A 17,337-nucleotide genomic window follows, 5' to 3' on the forward strand; every position below is an offset into this window, starting at 1 on the left:
TTAAAAAACATAAACCACACAATGAAAGATCTTGGATATTAAATATATTATGAAGAATGTAAAATATACGTCTGTATGTCATATATAGAGCATAACTCAGACATAGCTGCTAATGATGATTAATCATGATTAATAAAAAAAACTGATTAATCTGACAAATTTTTCATCATTTGCCAGCCCTACATATAACAGACAACTTCATATCCATTTCCACAAGTTTGGTGTTGATTACATGTATTTGCAAAGTAAAAGACATCAATAAATAGATTGTATCATATGAACTTTGTATATTTTCAACAAGTGCAGCTCTGCAGAGAAAATACGAGCATTTGCATTCAAATAGAGCTAGGTAAGCCCTTTGTAGTTGAAAGAAAATGTAGTGGTATCCAAAATCTTTGTGGGGGGGTTTCAAAAACCAAAGAGAATTCAAGTACAAGGAAAGCACAAGCTATTTAAAAACATGGCAAAATCAGACTTCAAACTTCCAAACACACACACACACCCCTAAACATATTAAATTATTGTAACATCACCATCAACAGGCATCTCAGAGCACAACAATTCCTGCCAATTAAGAATCAATAGGCACTTGGAGGCTACAGTCCGCAATATACTGCATCTCATCTCATTATAGGAACAAAGATGGCAATAAAAAAGAACCCTTTAAAAAAGTTTTACTTTAGAAAACCATGAAAAATCCAGAGAAGCCGTACATGTCCGGTTAACTTCTTTTGGATGTTTAAATTGGAACACTGCACAACATTTGACGCCGAATGAAAAAAATATATAGAATTGTAAAAATACATTTAAAAAGAACAACACTGAAATCACTGTCTTCTTTTACAGATAAATAGTTTTCATTTGGTTAGTGTTATGACACTGTAAATGCTCCAATTAACACCTCTATTCAGTCGCTGGGTCTGTGGTCTACAAAAAACTAGGCTCTCGAAATAAGAACTGGGTCCATAAAAATGGCATAAAACACCAAGCTCTTGATGCTTCTTTTTTTGTTTTATTAATGCCACAAGATGGCAGTAGCTGGACTTTAAGTATAATCTTTATCCACCTCTACATGCGCTTCAAAATGTTGGTTGTGCTTCTCAGCTGTTGGTGTGAAACTCATACCTGTTACACGTGTCGTAGTGTTGTTTAGAATCAGCCATCAGCAGTATTAACGCTGGCTGAGGAGTTTGCTCCTTACTGCTATTACAACATTGTTTCTGTTGCTGTGGTGTTATGCAATATACTGTACTTGTACGTGTATGTTTTATTTTCTCATTATAAAAGTTATAAAATAAAGGTGTTGTATGTAACAAATTTTAAAATGAGGTAATACTCTCTCTCCAATTATTAATTATTAATCAACCTTCCAATTAACACCACATGCTTGATGTGTTTTACATAAATACTATACAGGCCCTCGTTATAATTACAGCATTTACGGTGAGTTTGCAGTTTTAGATGAAATAAAGTTTGCATTATTTAATATTAATAGGTAGTAGATGAACCTTTGTTCATGAAAATACAATTCTTAAAGAAAAGCATGTATCTCCAACTTTTGTGATTTAAATAACATCCCAAAGTCATTTTTCATGTTTTTCATACAAAACAGTCACCGTATTTGGAGATACATGCTTTTCAGTTGACATCTTGAAAATGAGAAACATCATAGTCTTCATAGACAAAGAGACATACTGTAGCTCAACTAAAAGAAGATTACTTGGTATATATACTGTATGTTAAAATACCAATGTTAAAAAGGCTACACTTGGATGAAGATCAACCTTTATCCATGAAGCCAACCAATTCAAAAGCATTTATCTCCAAGACACAAAAATGGGAGATACATGCTCTTCAATGGACAGCAACAAAGTGAAAAACTCATTTTTAAAAATGTCTCTTATAAAACTCATTTTATCCCTGTAGTTGCCATGGTGATACTTAAGCAACATTTTCGTGAGGCTAAAGCTTCAGGAGAAGTCGCTTCCATCGTAGATGATGGGCTTTTCCATGGTCAGATGGTAAAAGACTTTCTTGGAGATAAACCTGTGGGAAAGAGGTTTTCCATTGAAAACGGCCACAATCCAATTTCCAGATGTATGAAGCTAAACCAACAGGAAGCTTAACTGGAGTAGCAAATCAACATGAGAGTTTTTGTTTTTTAAATGACTCGTTCCCAAGCGCCCGCCCACTCAAGATGATGAGGGAGTCGCAACGCATCGCCTACCGTGAGAAGGAGTTGTCAAAGATGAGCATGTACGTGCCAGACCGACGCACTTTCAGCTGTCCTTGAATGGTCTCTTTGTGGGAATTGCAGCGTGTCAAAGGAATAAGAACCTTAAAGAGAAAAGACAGAAATGTTGGCATGTGGGTGGAATTCAATGTCCTTCAGATGCTAATCACTATAAAAGCAAGTGTGATTACTCGCTAATCAATATCCATATTACGCGCTAATCAATATCCACTGCATGTGGTGTCAAGTTCAGCTTTTGGGGCACCATTTGGTTTATTGATGTTAATACTGACTATATGAGTTTACAACATTATGACAAGGTTGGTCCAGTATTTTTGTATTTTAAGTATATTTTGTTACCTAACTCAGTGCTTTTCAAATATTGGGGAGAGGGAAACAGGCAGAGAGTAACTTCAATGTTACTGCAGACCTGCCAACATGTAAAAGTGTATCATACTCAGCATGCAATTTGACTCTTGAATACGGTTGTATGCTTCACAACTTTGCATTTTGTTGTATTGTCTCGGCCTCTGTACAGATAAATAGATATTAACGGTTTCTCAATAGCATTTCAATGGGAGGGGAAAGGCGTGTGTGTGTGTGAAATCATTTCTGTACCCTGAAAGAAAATTACAGAAAATGATTGACAACCCCTGACCTACAATAACTACATGGGGGGAAAACAATTTTGAAACAGCTCTAACTATGAAGCAGTATACTGTACTGAAAATGTATTCCATTAATACCAGTTAACCTTAAAGTCATATAATCGCCAGGTGCGTGCACTACCATATAACCGCCATGGTCTCTAATAAACACTGGGTCAAAACCATTGGCTGTGACTAGTCTGTAATGATAATCAATAAAAAAAAAAAAATCATCCCACAACAAATAAAAACCAGGTTAATAATTTTGCCAACCTCGATAAATAAGTGCATGTGTGTTTGTTTTCCTCCTCTCACTCTACCAAACAGGCTGAATGACACGAGGGTTTACTCTCGCCTGTGTCTCAACACCTGGGCGCGTTGGTTCTACAGCTGAATGAACGAGTGAACCCTCCTGTCAGTCATTCAATCTCTTTGCTGGCAAGTGCTAGCTACACTTGGATGAAGAGATGAGAACAAAAACGATGGTTTCTAAGGTGAACGACACAGTTCAAAACAGAAGTAACAAGGTGAGCACATGAACACAGACAAGCAGATATGTGTGTGACTTTAATTGGGAGCGTTGTTCTTGTATATGTGGTGAAGACGACTGCAAAGCTAGCATCTTCCTCCGCTGCGGAACATATGGGGTACATAAACAAAATGGTAACGACACCATCTTCACCACATACTGTACACAAGGATAGGCAGGCTACAGCGTGCAGTGATACAACAGAAGAGAGAAAGTAAAACAGCGTGATTGTGAGATCTGAGACATTTTTGTGATGCAAATGTATTACTCTTTTGAACACATATTGTTTTGAGAAGCCAAACTCACTACTTAACTGGAACTACATTTCTCATCAACAAAATCCGAGCAGAACTTGGCTGACAGGACCAAGAGTGGGCTCAGTCACTGTTAATGGCCTACCCTGCTGATGGGTAACTTTGAAAAAATCCAAACTATCCCCTCAAGATCTCACACATACTGTTTAAACACGCAAAGTAAGAACATGGTACAAAATAAAGTGGGACAGACCAAAATAATTACAGCATATGGGTGTGTGACTACCTTGGATTGCTCCACTTGAGAGTCAGCAGATTCCTGGTATACCACACTAAAGGAGATGCTCTTAGGTTCAGAGGAAAACATCCAGCTGATGGTGGGCCCACAGTCAGCCACAGCAACAGTCACCACACTGTAACAGCTGGACTTGATGAAGAGTTCCCGTGAGCCGTCGCCAAACTGGGAAATATCATCGATGCTGAGCGGCACAGCCATCCTGAAAAGATTACCATGCACAGGAGGCATTGCATACAAAGACACTAGTTAAAATTCACAGCCAGGCAGCCAGCCATGCCAACACTTACGTGAGTTCTCCTGATTTGAGAAGGTTGATTTCTGAATCCTGCACAGTAAGATTGTTCTCCTCAGGGTCATCAGGGGTTAAATCTCCTACACCTCTGCAAAGAAGGACAACTAGTATTACAGTATGTCTAATACTATGTAATATAAAGTTCGCCAAGATCCAAGAGTAGGCAGGATAGGTACATCTACCTCAGTGTGTCAGTGAAACCCTCCAGGATAATAACTCTCTGCTTTTGGATTTTACCCACAAGTCTGTGGGGCTGTACAGTTAGAAGGACCAAGCCGATTTGATAAAGCATTAAGCCAACATCACACTGCTACTGGAGCTTTTTTGTCTGGGGTTTTCATTTTCATCTTAGCAGCCAATGAAATGTGCTCTGTCGTCATGGAGATGGCAAAGTTGTCATTACATGTAGCCATCATGAGCCAACTTCAGCCACTGATAAATACACTCATATGCAGTTGAAAGCACCTCTAGGAGCCCGTGGCAATTATTTTCACCCATTTCCAAGCTCAAGACTGAGCCAATGTCAGAGTTTCCCAAAGTTGCTTCACACAGACGTATTATTCCTTAAATCAGTGTCACCTGTTCTCAAAATGCTCTTCTCCACCAAGGAGCTTATATTGTATTTGCAGAAGGAGCCTGAAGTTCCCCTTCATGTCACCGAGGTGACTTTCATGAAAGCTCCCCGATGATGCAAAAGTGCCTTTTTAATGAGGTTTGAACAGTAATATTTGTCCTTGGAGGCTGTTTACAGTACCAAACATGACAAAAATGTCATCTCCCCAACTTGTTTGCTCCACGGATATGATACCTGTCCCTGGCCGCACAAATCCTCCCTGTATATACGGCCACTTGTATACAAACACCTTGTTTAAAAATATATATTTTTTAAAAAGCAAGTAATATCAAAATATTGATACAATTTCAGGTGATGTCTAAACGATCACAGATCATAAAAATATCCAGGTGTAAACAGCCAATACGCTGTGTAAGATATTTGACAAAAAACAGTGAGCTTATTAATTGAGAGATGTGGTAAAACTGAATACGAGGCATTTGTGAGGCAGACAGAAGAGGAGAGCAGTCAGAGCACATTGTCCGATGCTGCTAGTGCAAGACAGACATACGTGAGCAAAATGTGGAAAGAACATGAACCAACTTTCCCAGCCTTGAACAAACTAGCAGTGAGATACCCATTAATATTAAAATGTTCATGTGACTATGAATTGTGACTTCATTTTTATTCTTATATTTGTTCTTAAAAATGAACAAACAAAAATTGTTTAAAACACCAGTTTCATATATTTTAGTTGGTCCTCTGTTTATTTTTCCGGTTGTTGTATAACAGCTTGGCAATAAAGTCAACCCTCATTTATCACTTAATTGGTTCCAGACACAACCATGATAAGTCAATTTCCGCAGGATTCAATATTAAAAAACTAAATATTTTTTAATATAAAACCTGTTTATGTTTTTCTAACATTATTAGAGCTCTGTAGATATGAAATAACACTCATAGTCACCTTTATACTCCTATTATTCTTTGTTAACACCACATTCCGCACTGCGGAATCACTGCAGGGGTATAAGATATGGCCACCTTTAGCATAGCAAGCAACCAACTTAACTAGTTAGCCTCTCCAATTTACTTATTCTAAAATTAAGAAAATATTTCAAACTGAGTAAGGAAGAAGACCAAAGAAATAGTCCAAAACTTCCACACGAAATGTGAGAGATGTCGGACATGGCATGACTGACACCATGCAGTGTGTATCAGTATCTCCAATACCAACGTCAGTATCACACATCACAATAGGAGACAGCCGTGCACAAACAGCTCATTCGCAATAAAGCTACAGATACACAAATGTACGTTCCAATTTGGGCATACTAAAACCACTTAATTGTGGCTTCCTTGCCTAACACTGTAGCGTTCTACTTTCCAGCCAAGAATCAGCAGCAGGACCAGAGGGTTTGTATTGTGTTCTAAAAAAAATAGCAGCAAGATGTTCACAGCAGGCACCAAATGATGTTATTTTGCTCACAGCAGGGAACTTGTGTACAGTAATTCCAGATTTCCGGATTCCTATCTTAAGAGGGTAAAAAAGATGAAAATAAGCTTGTGTTGACCCACTGAGCAGCCTGCAAACACATATTTGTGAACTTTATGCGAAAAAGGAAACTAAAGTGTTGGAAAAGTGGCAACCAAAACTCACATATCCAAGGAACCAGGCGGCCTTCGCTCTTGTTCCCCCTCAAAAGAACCTCCTGTGGTTTGGGAATTGGTGTCACTGTCGTACACGCCATTCACCTCCTCCTCAGTGATGATATCAAAAGTGCCATCATCTGGTTTGTTTCTGTGGTCTGAAACTGGAACAAACAATGATCAGACAACACTATAAGCTTCAAGGCAAATTGCACTAATCGTTAAAACGCAAAGTTATGCTTTCTAAAGGCTAAAAGCAAAACATGTTCTTTAGTTTCCCAGAGGGAAAATAATCCTAAGCCTCTTTAGTCTATCTTTTTACTTATGCTTGAAGGTTATGAGTCACTGACTAGCTTTAAAGAACAGATGGAGAAGTATTGATTCATGTCAACTAAACTGTCATGCCTGAGATGATGCCTTGTACCTGTGACCCTGGGAGTGGGTTTATACGGGATCGGCTCAGGGGCAGGCTGCATCCCAGCCCCAGGTGGAGACGGCTGCTCATCAGACAGACTCAGCTCGGCCGTGGTGAAGCGCTCCACCACTGCGCTGTGCTGGCTATAACAGTCCCCACAGCAACGCTCCTTCTTGCCACTGTGCTTGGTCATTGCATAGTTATTGCTGCAGTAGTAGCAGAAGATGCGGCCGCAAAGTCTACACAAACACAAGATACATTTATGGTTGCATCTCCGAAATAATTTATAAAGAGTGCGTGCACACCTGCAGTGATGCCTGCGCAGCCACCAAGTGAACTGGCCCTGGCAGCCCAGGCAGTGAGTTGCATCTTTGTCCAACAGCCACCAGCGCTCCTCCGCCCGTAGTTTCTGTTCAAACTCCAGTGCGTCCGACTTCTGCCACAGGGCATCTTTATCCCTGAGGGACGAGGAAAATCAAACATTTAAGGGTTTTCTGTCAGGTTGTAAAACACTGGATGTCATATTTATGTTAGTATTTAGCTGCATGAGTAAAGCTAAATAAAAAGATAGCTCTTTGTATGATGCCACATTAACCAACCAATAAACAATATAATATAAATATAACAGAAATGTATATACATTTCATGATGGTGTCAATAAATGTATATTATTATTCGTAATGTGTAGTGTATCTTATTACACTTTGAAAGTGTGAATGTGCGTGAATTTACAAAACAAATGACAGGTTAGTGAATATTATTTACAAAAACTGGGAGGGAAGATGACTGAAAATGACAATGTTGACTGACATTTTTGCTGATAAATAAAATCAATTCACTTACTGTTTTTCAAGTAGAAAAGTCACTGGTTTGTGATCAACAAAAGCAAATATGTGTCCGTAATTATAATGACTGACATTAACAGTTGTGGCTGTGGAAAACTTTGTAATGTAGTTTTTATCAAGTCCACAAGATAGTAGTAGCTGTTACATGCGTGTTACACTTTCCGTACTGTTTCCAGAGAACTCACTAATGGTATTGATACTGGGAGTAGTTTGCTTCTTACCACTAATGTAGCAATGGTTCTGATGCTGCTAGGATTGAATTGAACTCAGGTCTCCTAGCTGTGAGGTCTGCACGCTAACCACTCGACTGCCGTGAAGCCCACTGTCCAATTTTGAATGTTAAAAGAAAATACCAAAACATCTAAAAGTTTCCAGAACTGGTTTTCCCATTCAGCAGCTTCAAAAGGACAATGTAATAAATCCCAGCTATGCCTCATATGTTGGTAACTGTAAATGGGAGGGTCAGAATCATTACGATAACTCTCACCGTCAGTAGACAGTGGGGGTGTATCTATCTCCAAATATGAGAGGTATTCAGCAAATAATGTAGGTAAAAAAGTAATGCATTATACATGAGGAAGAGCAGTGAAATCAGGTGGGCAGATCTAAGGGGAACTGACTGACAGCATCACTGGTGTTCAGCACTGGAGAAAGTAGAAAGCCTGGTAATAAATAATAATAAATAAAAGCCTCTCCTCTCTTTTCTTTCCTGTACCACTCGCCTCCTGCTCTCATCAAAGTGCCTGTGTTAAGTTTCCTCACGTTCAAACAAAACCTTGCCACCACCATCGCTCTGCTCATTTCCACCTATCTGGCACGAGAAGAACAAAACCTGCTCTTCCTGGAAGATCTAATTGACAACACAGCGGCGCAGTCAAAAAAGAGGCAACTGATAATAGGCAGGTGGTAGTCTCACACACAGATAATGAACCATATCGCTCAATGTGTTCCAGCGATATTAATAGACCAGAGTGTTACCTTATGAGCTCAATGAGCCGTTCTTCAAGGTTGACCTTTGTCCTGTTGAGGTCATCGATTTCCGCCGTCATCTTCACGTGCTGACTTTGTTTGGCTGATTCAGCTGCGCTCAATTTCCGCATCAGCTCCTCACATTCATTTTGCACGGCCAAGTGTGCACTTTCAGCACTTGAAATGACAGAATCACTTTACAATTAATGCCACATCCTGCAACAAAATTCATAAGCTTCCCATCGCATGAACGCAACCTGGTTATCGCGTGTCTCAACTGTTCAATCGCACTCTCGCTCTCACGGACGCTGGCTTCAGTTTTTGTGATGCGAGCGTCCTTCTCGCCGCTTAGCCGCAGGTGCTGTTCATTCTCGGCCTGGAACAAACATTGGTAGAAAAACATTTGTTTACTTGTCGGCTGGAAATGACAAAACAACATGTCAAGAGAATATATTTGCCATTTTAATGGGATTTTGTTTTTCTTTTACACCAAAATTAAGGAATCTTGTAGCGGGGTAGAGAAGAACAGCTGCTTGGGAAGACATATTCAAACCTACAAAGATAAATTTAGTTATCACAAAAGCGAAATTAAGCAGTTTTTTATGTAAAAGGAAAATGTATGTTACCAAAAAATGGTAATCCAAGACTCACTGGAGGACTGGCTTTGTGTGATGAACACAATGCACGATATGGAACTATTAACACATAGATTGAGGACTGAAGAAGACATATGTGGAGAGAAATGGTTGAAATGGACACTGTTCACTGACGTAAACCAAGGAAATGACTAAAATTACACCATGACCATGAATGTGAAACCCTAACTTGTAAACTGTGTATGCCCACTGCCCCCTTTTTTATGTTGAAGTTTTGTTAAAAAAAAAATAAAAAAATAAAGGAAAATGCATAGTAATGTAGCATCCAGTAGCTTTTTCAACTTCACAGCATTGCTTCTGTTGCTGCGGTGTTGTGCAACATACTTTTTTTTTTTTCGGGGAATTCAGGAGGCCTGAATTATATGTTCACGATAGATTCAATGCCCTGAGAATATTCTGTGACAGGTGGTTGACTGGGCCACACTGACCTAGAGCATTCTAATCAACTCAAAATATTGATTATCTGCATAATGAGGGAGTATGAATAAAACAAAATTTGGCTCAGGGACAAATAATTATGGGCTTTACTATCAATCGGATGAAGTGTTAATTCATGTTAAACATGTACATTAAAATGGTGTATAACCTGAATAGTTAACTGCTTGCTTTGCTGCACAGATGGAACTGTGAACTAATTATGTGATGCACTCAATTGTAATCTGACGCATGTTCAAATAAAATCAAATCATTACCATAAATTTCTCTACCTCTTCTGCTACTCCTACCTTCAAAAAGGTCTCATTATGTATGAGACATCTCACAAAAATGCATTACAATCGAATGCTGAAGAATGCCTTCCCTCAGAGGGCACACAGCCCATGTGCCAAAACATAAACAGTGTGGTAGTTTTGCATTGATCCTGTTGAGAGAAAGACCGAGGGGTGCTTGGAGTAGCTATTGTGTTATTATCTACCATGGGGATTTATATTGAAAGCAAAGTTGTTTGAGTTTTTTTTTTATTCTGTGGATTACAACCTCACACAACAGTGTGGTAATTGGGTCTGCAGAGGCTTGCTTTGACTTCAAGTGTCTATTCATGAATGCACACCAATACATAGTACTACAGTGCTACTGGATGTGTTATTTTGGTGTCTGGAGTGCACATACCTCTAGTTCAGACACTCTTATCTGCAAACAGGACACATTCCTCATTTCCTCCTGAAGCTTGACTTTGACATTGAGTAGGTCCTCTGCAACATTCTAATTAAGTGCGAGCAGCACAAAGAGCAGTGCATTAACTTTACATTCCAATACAATTACAACTAAAAAACATGCACTACAATCTTCAGAATCGGGTACAAGCTTGTGTGATAATGTAGAAACAAACTTCATGCTCATGTAGCGTAATACTTCAATTGACGTCAATTCACTTAATCTCAAAGTTTCAGAGTCGCAAGGTGCAACAAACAATCAAGCCTAAATCGATACATCTACAAAAAGACCATTTACGGTAAGTATATTTTTAGACTAAGTCACCTTCATCTGGACCTGATGATTCATGTTCTCTGAGCTCATCTGGAACTTCAGAGCTTCCATCTCCTCTTGACTAGAATCCCTGAGGTTCTGCAGCTGGCTCCTGCTCTTCTCCAGCTGGTCTTGAAGTTCAGCAACAGCTTCGGGAAGTTTCTCTTTCTTCGTCAGGTCCTCCTCCAGTCGCTCGTTCTCAAGCTGCAACTCGCCCATGCAGTCCTCCAGGCGCTCCACCTCCTGCCTCAGCTCCTCAAGGACGGTGGCGTCATCTGCCCAGTGCTTCTTGGCTTCTTCTTTCTCCGCACTCAGTTTACAGATGGTCATTCCCAGCTCGGCCATCTCAGTGTTGGCCCTGTGCAAGCCATCACGTGTCTCAGTGTTCTCCAGGGCGAGTCGGTTGTTTTCAGCTTTCAGGGCAGACAGCTCCTCTCGTAGGGCAGCCGCAGAAATGGACAGCTCAGCATGAGCAGCCATCTCTCTGTCGCGCTGCTCAGTCAGTGCCTCTTCTCTCTTGTTGCACTCCAGTAGTTCTGCGACATGCTTTTGGTTCAGAACCTCTGTTTGGATTTTAAGCTGCTCGGTTAAAGTCCTGAGCTCATCTCTTTGGCCTTCAGTCACCTCCAGCTGTGCTTGGGACTTCAGTTTCTCCTCCTCAGACCTCTGTAAATTCACCTTGAGGTCCAAGATGTCTGCCTGGAGCCTGGACACTTCTTTCATGCTCACGTCCAACTGGCCCTCCACCACAGTCAGCTTGACAGTCACCTCTTGGTTCTCCTTAGCCTGGACGGCGCTTTTCTGCAGCTGACACTTTTCCATGGCCTGCTTCTCAGATGTAACCATTTCAATCATTTCTGTCTGTTTCACACAAGCTGCTTCTGCTTTTGCCTTTGCCACCTCCAGCTCTTTCTCCCTGGACTCCAGAGTACTTACCCTGGACTGCACCTCAACAAGGTGCTTCTCTTTACTGTCAAGTGCCGCCTCTGCAGCTTGGAGTTGCCGTTGAAGATCGACTTCGTTCTTGCGCGACATTCCTAAGCTCTTCTCGAGCTCACCGATTTGCCCGTGAACATTTTTCAAGTCAGCCTGCATGCGAAAGAGAGATGCTTTCACCGTGTCATGCTCCTCTCTCAGACTCTGGTTCTCCTTCTCCAGCCGCTTGGACGTGGCCTCCGAGAGCTTGGTGGCCATGTTGGCCCGCTGCAGACTCTCCTCTAGCGTGCGAGTCTCCTCGCGCAGCCCCTTTTCTTTCTCACCCACAGTCATCTTGGCGTCGTCTAGTTGTCTTCGTACCTGTTTCTCTGAAGCCCTTAGAGATGCTAACTCGTCTTCAAGGATTGTCCGGTTGTCTGCCATCTCCTTCTTCAGCTCCTCGTTTCTCTTAGCCGAGGTCAGCAGAGTCTTGTTTAACTCCATGAGATTGGCACACTGTCTCTTATAGTCTTCAAGTTTTGCATCTTTCTCCTGACTGCAACTCTCCAGTCGGTGGAGCTCAGAGGTCAGTTCGTCTCTCTCTGTGCTCAGGCTTTGGTTCTGGACTTCCAGAAGCTGGATTTTTTTGCCATTAGATGTTATCTCTGTCTTTTTTATCTCAAGCTGCTGCTTCAGAGCAGTGGTTTCTTCTTCTAAAGTCTCCCTCTGGCCGGTAAAACTCTTGTGTAGTTCCCCTAGGTCTTCCTGTGCCTTCCTTTTCACTTCCTCTGCTTCTTTCTCCTTCTCCTCCAGAGATGTCTGAAGCTCCTGCATCTGCCACTGTAAGTTGCTGGTCTCTTTCTCCCTCAGCGTCAAGTCACCCTGCAGCACTTCAAGGGCATTGCACTGTTCCTCTACTTTGCTCTCCAGTTTGGCTTTGTCCTCAGACACAGATGTGAGTAGAACGCCAAGTCTTGTTTCGCTCTCCTTTGCAGCAACCTCCTTCACCCTCAGCTCCTCTTCAATCCTTTCTGTCTGCCTCTTCTTCTCCTCAGCCTCAGCAACCGCTTGCATCTTCCCTTTCTCTGCATCCTTCAACCTGTCCAACAGCTCATGTATCTTTTGTGCTGAATCAAAGTGACTGGCCGCCTGCTGGCCCTTCTCACTCAGCACACTGTCCAACTTGGCCAGTAGCTCGATGTTTTTCCCCTCTGTGGTTGCTAACTTTTCCTGGAGGAGGCGCTGTTCAGCCTCTCTGGCTTTTTCCCCAGCCCGAAGCTTCTCCAAATCTTGGGAAAGAGTCTCCTCTCGTCCTTGCAGAGCTGTGAGCTCTCCCTGCAAGCCTTGTTGGTCTTCTTGAGCAGCCAGTGATATTTCTAGCTGCCTCTGGAGCGCCATCACAACTGCTCTGAGCTCCTCAGCCTCACCACCCAGCTGTTGCACTTTATCCAGGAGCTCCTGCTGCCTCAGCTCCGACTGGTCCAGCTCCAGGCGGAGTTCTTCCACGGTGTTGATGTCCTCATTGCAGGGGGGCAGGGAGTCATTCAGGTCATTCAGCAGACCCTGACCATAGTCTGGGCTGGAGAGGAACTCCGATGCTTGCTGTAAGGTTGAATGAAGATAGTTGAATGAGATATTTATGAAGGCAATGAAGAAAAAATTAACAATGGAACATCTAAAATGGATTCTCAAAATATGCCTCAGAAGTCACTGCATACGTTGTAAGAGCTCAGTATAGAACACTGAAAAGCTTCTGTATATTGCTTTTTCTTTGACGTTTCACGTGTTCAATCAACATTTAATGTAAATAGTCCAATTATAGCAGGGGCATTAAACACGTAAAGAGAATGGGTAACTGTAGTTCTCCAGTACGGGTCTCATGCCCAGATGAATGGGAAAGGTGCCATCAGGAGAAGTGCTAACAAACAGCTTTAGAACCGATAAGAATGATTTAAAGTTACTTTAAAATATCTGTAAGGTTGCATTGTAATTTCAATGTAACTTAATCTCAACACTTACCTGTGAGTAATTGCTGGCCAGGCTGTTAATACTGGAACTACGACTGGGTGGTTTCCAAGTGTGTCCAGGTGAGCTTGCACCTCCCAGTGTCCTCCTTTAGACAGAACAACATTTATTCATTTCAGTAAATATAAAAGTACCTTAACTTAAAAACACACATTTCCTGGCACATACAAGAGGTTTACCTTGCAAAAGTAGGCCAGGAGGCATCAAGGTCATAGCCTCTAGAAGCCACATCAAAGTGAACCTCATTCAGCTCGTACAAGTGATTGATGATATCGACACTAAGGTGAGGCTTCAAGAAGGGGCTTCGAGCATAGTACCAGTCACTGTGGAGGAGAAAGCAGAAAGATTGAGGACATACGCTTAATGTGTGCTGGTACTATCAACTCTGCTGCTTGTTCCTCACTGTGGAACAAATAATGGCTTATTATATTCTATTTCAATCATGCTTGTCAGTAAAATAACTGTACCATCGAATAAGAAAACATTTTATCTACCTGGTGACCCTCTGGTTCATGAGGCACTGCTGCAGGGTGTCAGCCAATCGCTGATGCACCAGGGAGTAGCGAATAAAGGCTCGGCCCTTCCCAAGTGACGTCTTCAACTATCAGGAAGCGAAAGAAGACAAATGACAATTTGCTACCATTCCGACCACATTACTGCAGGTGACTCAGTGCACTCAACATGTAATCCATAATTTACACAGTTAAACTGATTACTATGATTTGGACTTATGATTTATGAGAGAGTCATATAAAATGTCCATGCCTGCTTGCCAGGGAACATCCCTCATGAGCAGTCGCTGCATTGAATGACAGCTTTTCATCTCTCCTAAACTGCTTATTAATGATCTAAGCGCTACACTGATTATACTCAATTAGAGTAATGAGTCTTTATAAAGCTCTTCGTACCTCAGATATGGATTTGACAAAGCGGATACCATCATTGGCTCCTTTGATTTTAGCAAGGCAGTCAGCAAAGTAATCCCAGTAGTCTTTCCTTGTGCCAAGAAATGTTGTCTTCTCCTTCTGGTCAAACTGAAAGACAAAATGGCACGACTAGTTATGAAAGAGAAGTGTAATTGATATTGAACGCTCAAAAAATCTTGCCACAGGTCCTCTGTATGTCATGGGAGCTCCGCTGTTTTTCATGATCAACTCCAAATGCTAGCCAAAGAGCCCCTGATTTGGCCTACCAGGTCGGATTTGGCCTGATTGCCGCCAGTTGAATATCCCTGTATACACACCTGTAGCAGGTACTCCAGCTTGTAAGAGAATTTGTGCAGGTTGGTGCTGTCATCTGTGATGGGCTCCCCCCTTTCCCTGTACTCTTTAGCAAGCTCTGCAACAGAATCTGCAATTCAAAAGAATAATCATTTAGAATGAAAACAGATAACATTTAAATCTTACATGTTCAGAATGTATAATGCAGCCGAAAAAACATAAGCACCCACATTTTTTAGTTTAACCTTTCTGGTGATTTGTATCTATTTGTTACGACAATTGACAATCAACTACTTGCCTCGTATCAAACGCAAAAACTGGAAGGACACATGTGCTGGGTGTACCCTCAGCACATGCTCTTTGTCTGGCTGCATGCTGACACACACTTTTAACTTTTCTACACACACATCAGAGCAAGTCCAACAAAAGTTGCTTTTTTAAAAAAAAAACAGATTAGGTTAGATGGTCCCAGGCATGCAGATCATAGTGTGACGGCAAATCCTCCGGTAGCTTCTCCCCAGTCACACCATGTCAGCCAACAACTATCCGCTCACAAGCTCCTCTATCCACACACACACACACACACATACACACACATATATAGAGCTAGTGGCGCACCATGTAGATCACGGATAATCCTCTGGAGCTGGCTCTCTCCAACCGTAGCCCCGGCAGCCATGGTGGCCCCACCCGTCTCTCTTTGGCAACCACAGGGTCACAGGGTTACGTCCAGTCTGCTGCATCAGAAAACGATGAATGAACACAGCGTAAAAAGACTGCCTTCAATAATAAGTTACTCATGCTGTCATGTCCCAAATTGGTGTTAAACTATATACACTGACTTCCCAATGTGCCACAAGAATAACCAGCATCAGTGTTAGTGAACTGATAATTGCAGGTTTTCTCTTGAAAAAGGGTAATAATCATAAATTGAAAAAAAAACAAAAATTTTGAGATTGAAAACACACATAAATTAGTACTAACATAACTTTATTAGATGCTTTAAATTGAGGATGCTTGCCAGCTAGTGTTTATTAATGAGCATTAAACCAGGAAGTGGATATTGGCTCCATCTGGTCACGTGACCTCCGTGGTTGGCTAAAGCTAATTTGAGGGTTTAAGGATAGCAGTTTAGAAAGCAATATACCGTATAACCATTAATTATATAGTCGTAAAGATAGTCAAACAATATCAAATTAACACTAATGTTGCCCACATTTTACTACACAGTCCATGTATTACATTTACGGCACTTTTAGACTGTTGTAGCGATTTGTTGCGATAGCGCAACGTTAACTAGGTTAATCTCTAGCTGCTTTATTAAAGTTTGAAAATTGTACTGGACAACTAAGCACACACTAAGTGTCGTTAGTAGCATCCATTTAGTCACGAAGTCACGAAGAGAATAAAAGGTCTTACACATGACGACTGTGTCGCTTTAAACGACTTAAACAACAGCCCTTCAAACTTTGTGGCTTTGGCGCTCGACAAACATTTTGGCAATGTCTCGGACACCAAAAATACGATATCTTAAAGCGTAAACATTCCTATCGACAAGATAAGAGGAAGAAAAACAAACTTCAACATACTTGTCAGGGAACGACTCATGCCCATAACAACCCAGCTGGTCTGTAAGATCACACACACACGAACCGCTGTGATTGACACATTGTGTCATCCACTTACAAACCGTGTCTTGAACTCTTCGACCAATGCGATGGAAACGTAAGGCGGGCTTTAATAACTAGCACGGCTGGTTGTCGATGCAGTGTAAACACCAGTGTCATGTGATGTGTGTCATCCAGAAACACTTGTCCTAGTTTTCTGCCATTGCGTTGACAACTGGACGTATTGTTTAGTTATTTATTATAGTAATAATACCATGTTAAAGTGACTGGGGAATATTATTCTGTAATACATCCTTCTCATTTACCAACTCTCATGGGCAACAGAAAACAACTGAAATTTTTTTTATGTAGTAGTTATTATTAAAGTGAGATATAGTAAATATTTAAATATTTTATATTTTATGTAATATGGCTTTATTTTATTTACTTTTCAAGGACATCTACATATACAGTATATTTTAGTCGGCCTCCTGTTGGTGACTGCTGTCTGGCACCTCTATCTCCCCGCCTGCTTGGATATTGGTAGGAGACTGGCACCCAGTAGGGCCGTGAGTTGCATGCAGAGCCTGTCTGAAGATAATGGGGCACATGGCTACAGGCGGGGGGAATATGGGGGCCTGGTGGTGAAATCTGGTGGTGGTTATTCTCCTTTGCTGGGGGCGGCCTGTGGTAGAGCCTTGGCCTCCAGGGCACTGGGCGGTCTGAGGGCCTGTTTGCTGTGCATGGCGTTTAGTGGCCTCAGGC

General features: G+C 41.5%; 1 protein-coding gene across 2 annotated transcripts; it reads right to left on the reverse strand.

Moving 5' to 3' along the window:
• Nucleotides 1-267: 267 nt before the first annotated feature.
• On the reverse strand, nucleotides 268-16,667 carry fyco1a (FYVE and coiled-coil domain autophagy adaptor 1a). Of its 2 annotated transcripts, none has more exons than XM_058073099.1 (18): nucleotides 16,555-16,667; nucleotides 15,584-15,702; nucleotides 14,989-15,095; nucleotides 14,654-14,779; nucleotides 14,240-14,346; nucleotides 13,925-14,068; nucleotides 13,740-13,833; nucleotides 10,818-13,322; nucleotides 10,449-10,541; nucleotides 8,943-9,061; nucleotides 8,695-8,862; nucleotides 7,177-7,329; nucleotides 6,881-7,110; nucleotides 6,467-6,620; nucleotides 4,249-4,341; nucleotides 3,950-4,160; nucleotides 2,228-2,337; nucleotides 268-2,046 (listed from the first exon to the last, which is right to left on the reverse strand). In XM_058073099.1, exons 2-18 carry the CDS (start codon nucleotides 15,642-15,644, stop codon nucleotides 1,971-1,973), a joined length of 4,551 nt encoding a protein of 1,516 aa, XP_057929082.1. In that variant the 5' UTR covers nucleotides 15,645-15,702; nucleotides 16,555-16,667; the 3' UTR covers nucleotides 268-1,970. The 2 variants fall into 2 exon arrangements, with proteins under 2 accessions (XP_057929082.1, XP_057929084.1); XM_058073101.1 differs by having other exon boundaries at nucleotides 15,584-15,699; nucleotides 16,555-16,605.
• Between the last annotated feature and the right edge of the window lie 670 nt (nucleotides 16,668-17,337).

The sequence above is a fragment of the Doryrhamphus excisus genome, chromosome 5 (genome assembly GCF_030265055.1).
Source record: "Doryrhamphus excisus isolate RoL2022-K1 chromosome 5, RoL_Dexc_1.0, whole genome shotgun sequence".
Lineage (NCBI taxonomy): Eukaryota > Metazoa > Chordata > Actinopteri > Syngnathiformes > Syngnathidae > Doryrhamphus > Doryrhamphus excisus.

Bases quoted from the DNA above. Each gene is read 5' to 3' on its own strand.
- fyco1a (XM_058073099.1), bottom strand. From the start codon at position 15,644: ATGGCTGCCGGGGCTACGGTTGGAGAGAGCCAGCTCCAGAGGATTATC. The intron at 9,062-10,448 runs GTATGTGCACTC...TGTTTGTTCCAG, and splicing joins TAAGAGTGTCTGAACTAGAG to GCCGAGAATGAACAGCACCT. The intron at 7,330-8,694 runs GTAACACTCTGG...CTCGTCCCTCAG, and splicing joins CGGCTCATTGAGCTCATAAG to GGATAAAGATGCCCTGTGGC.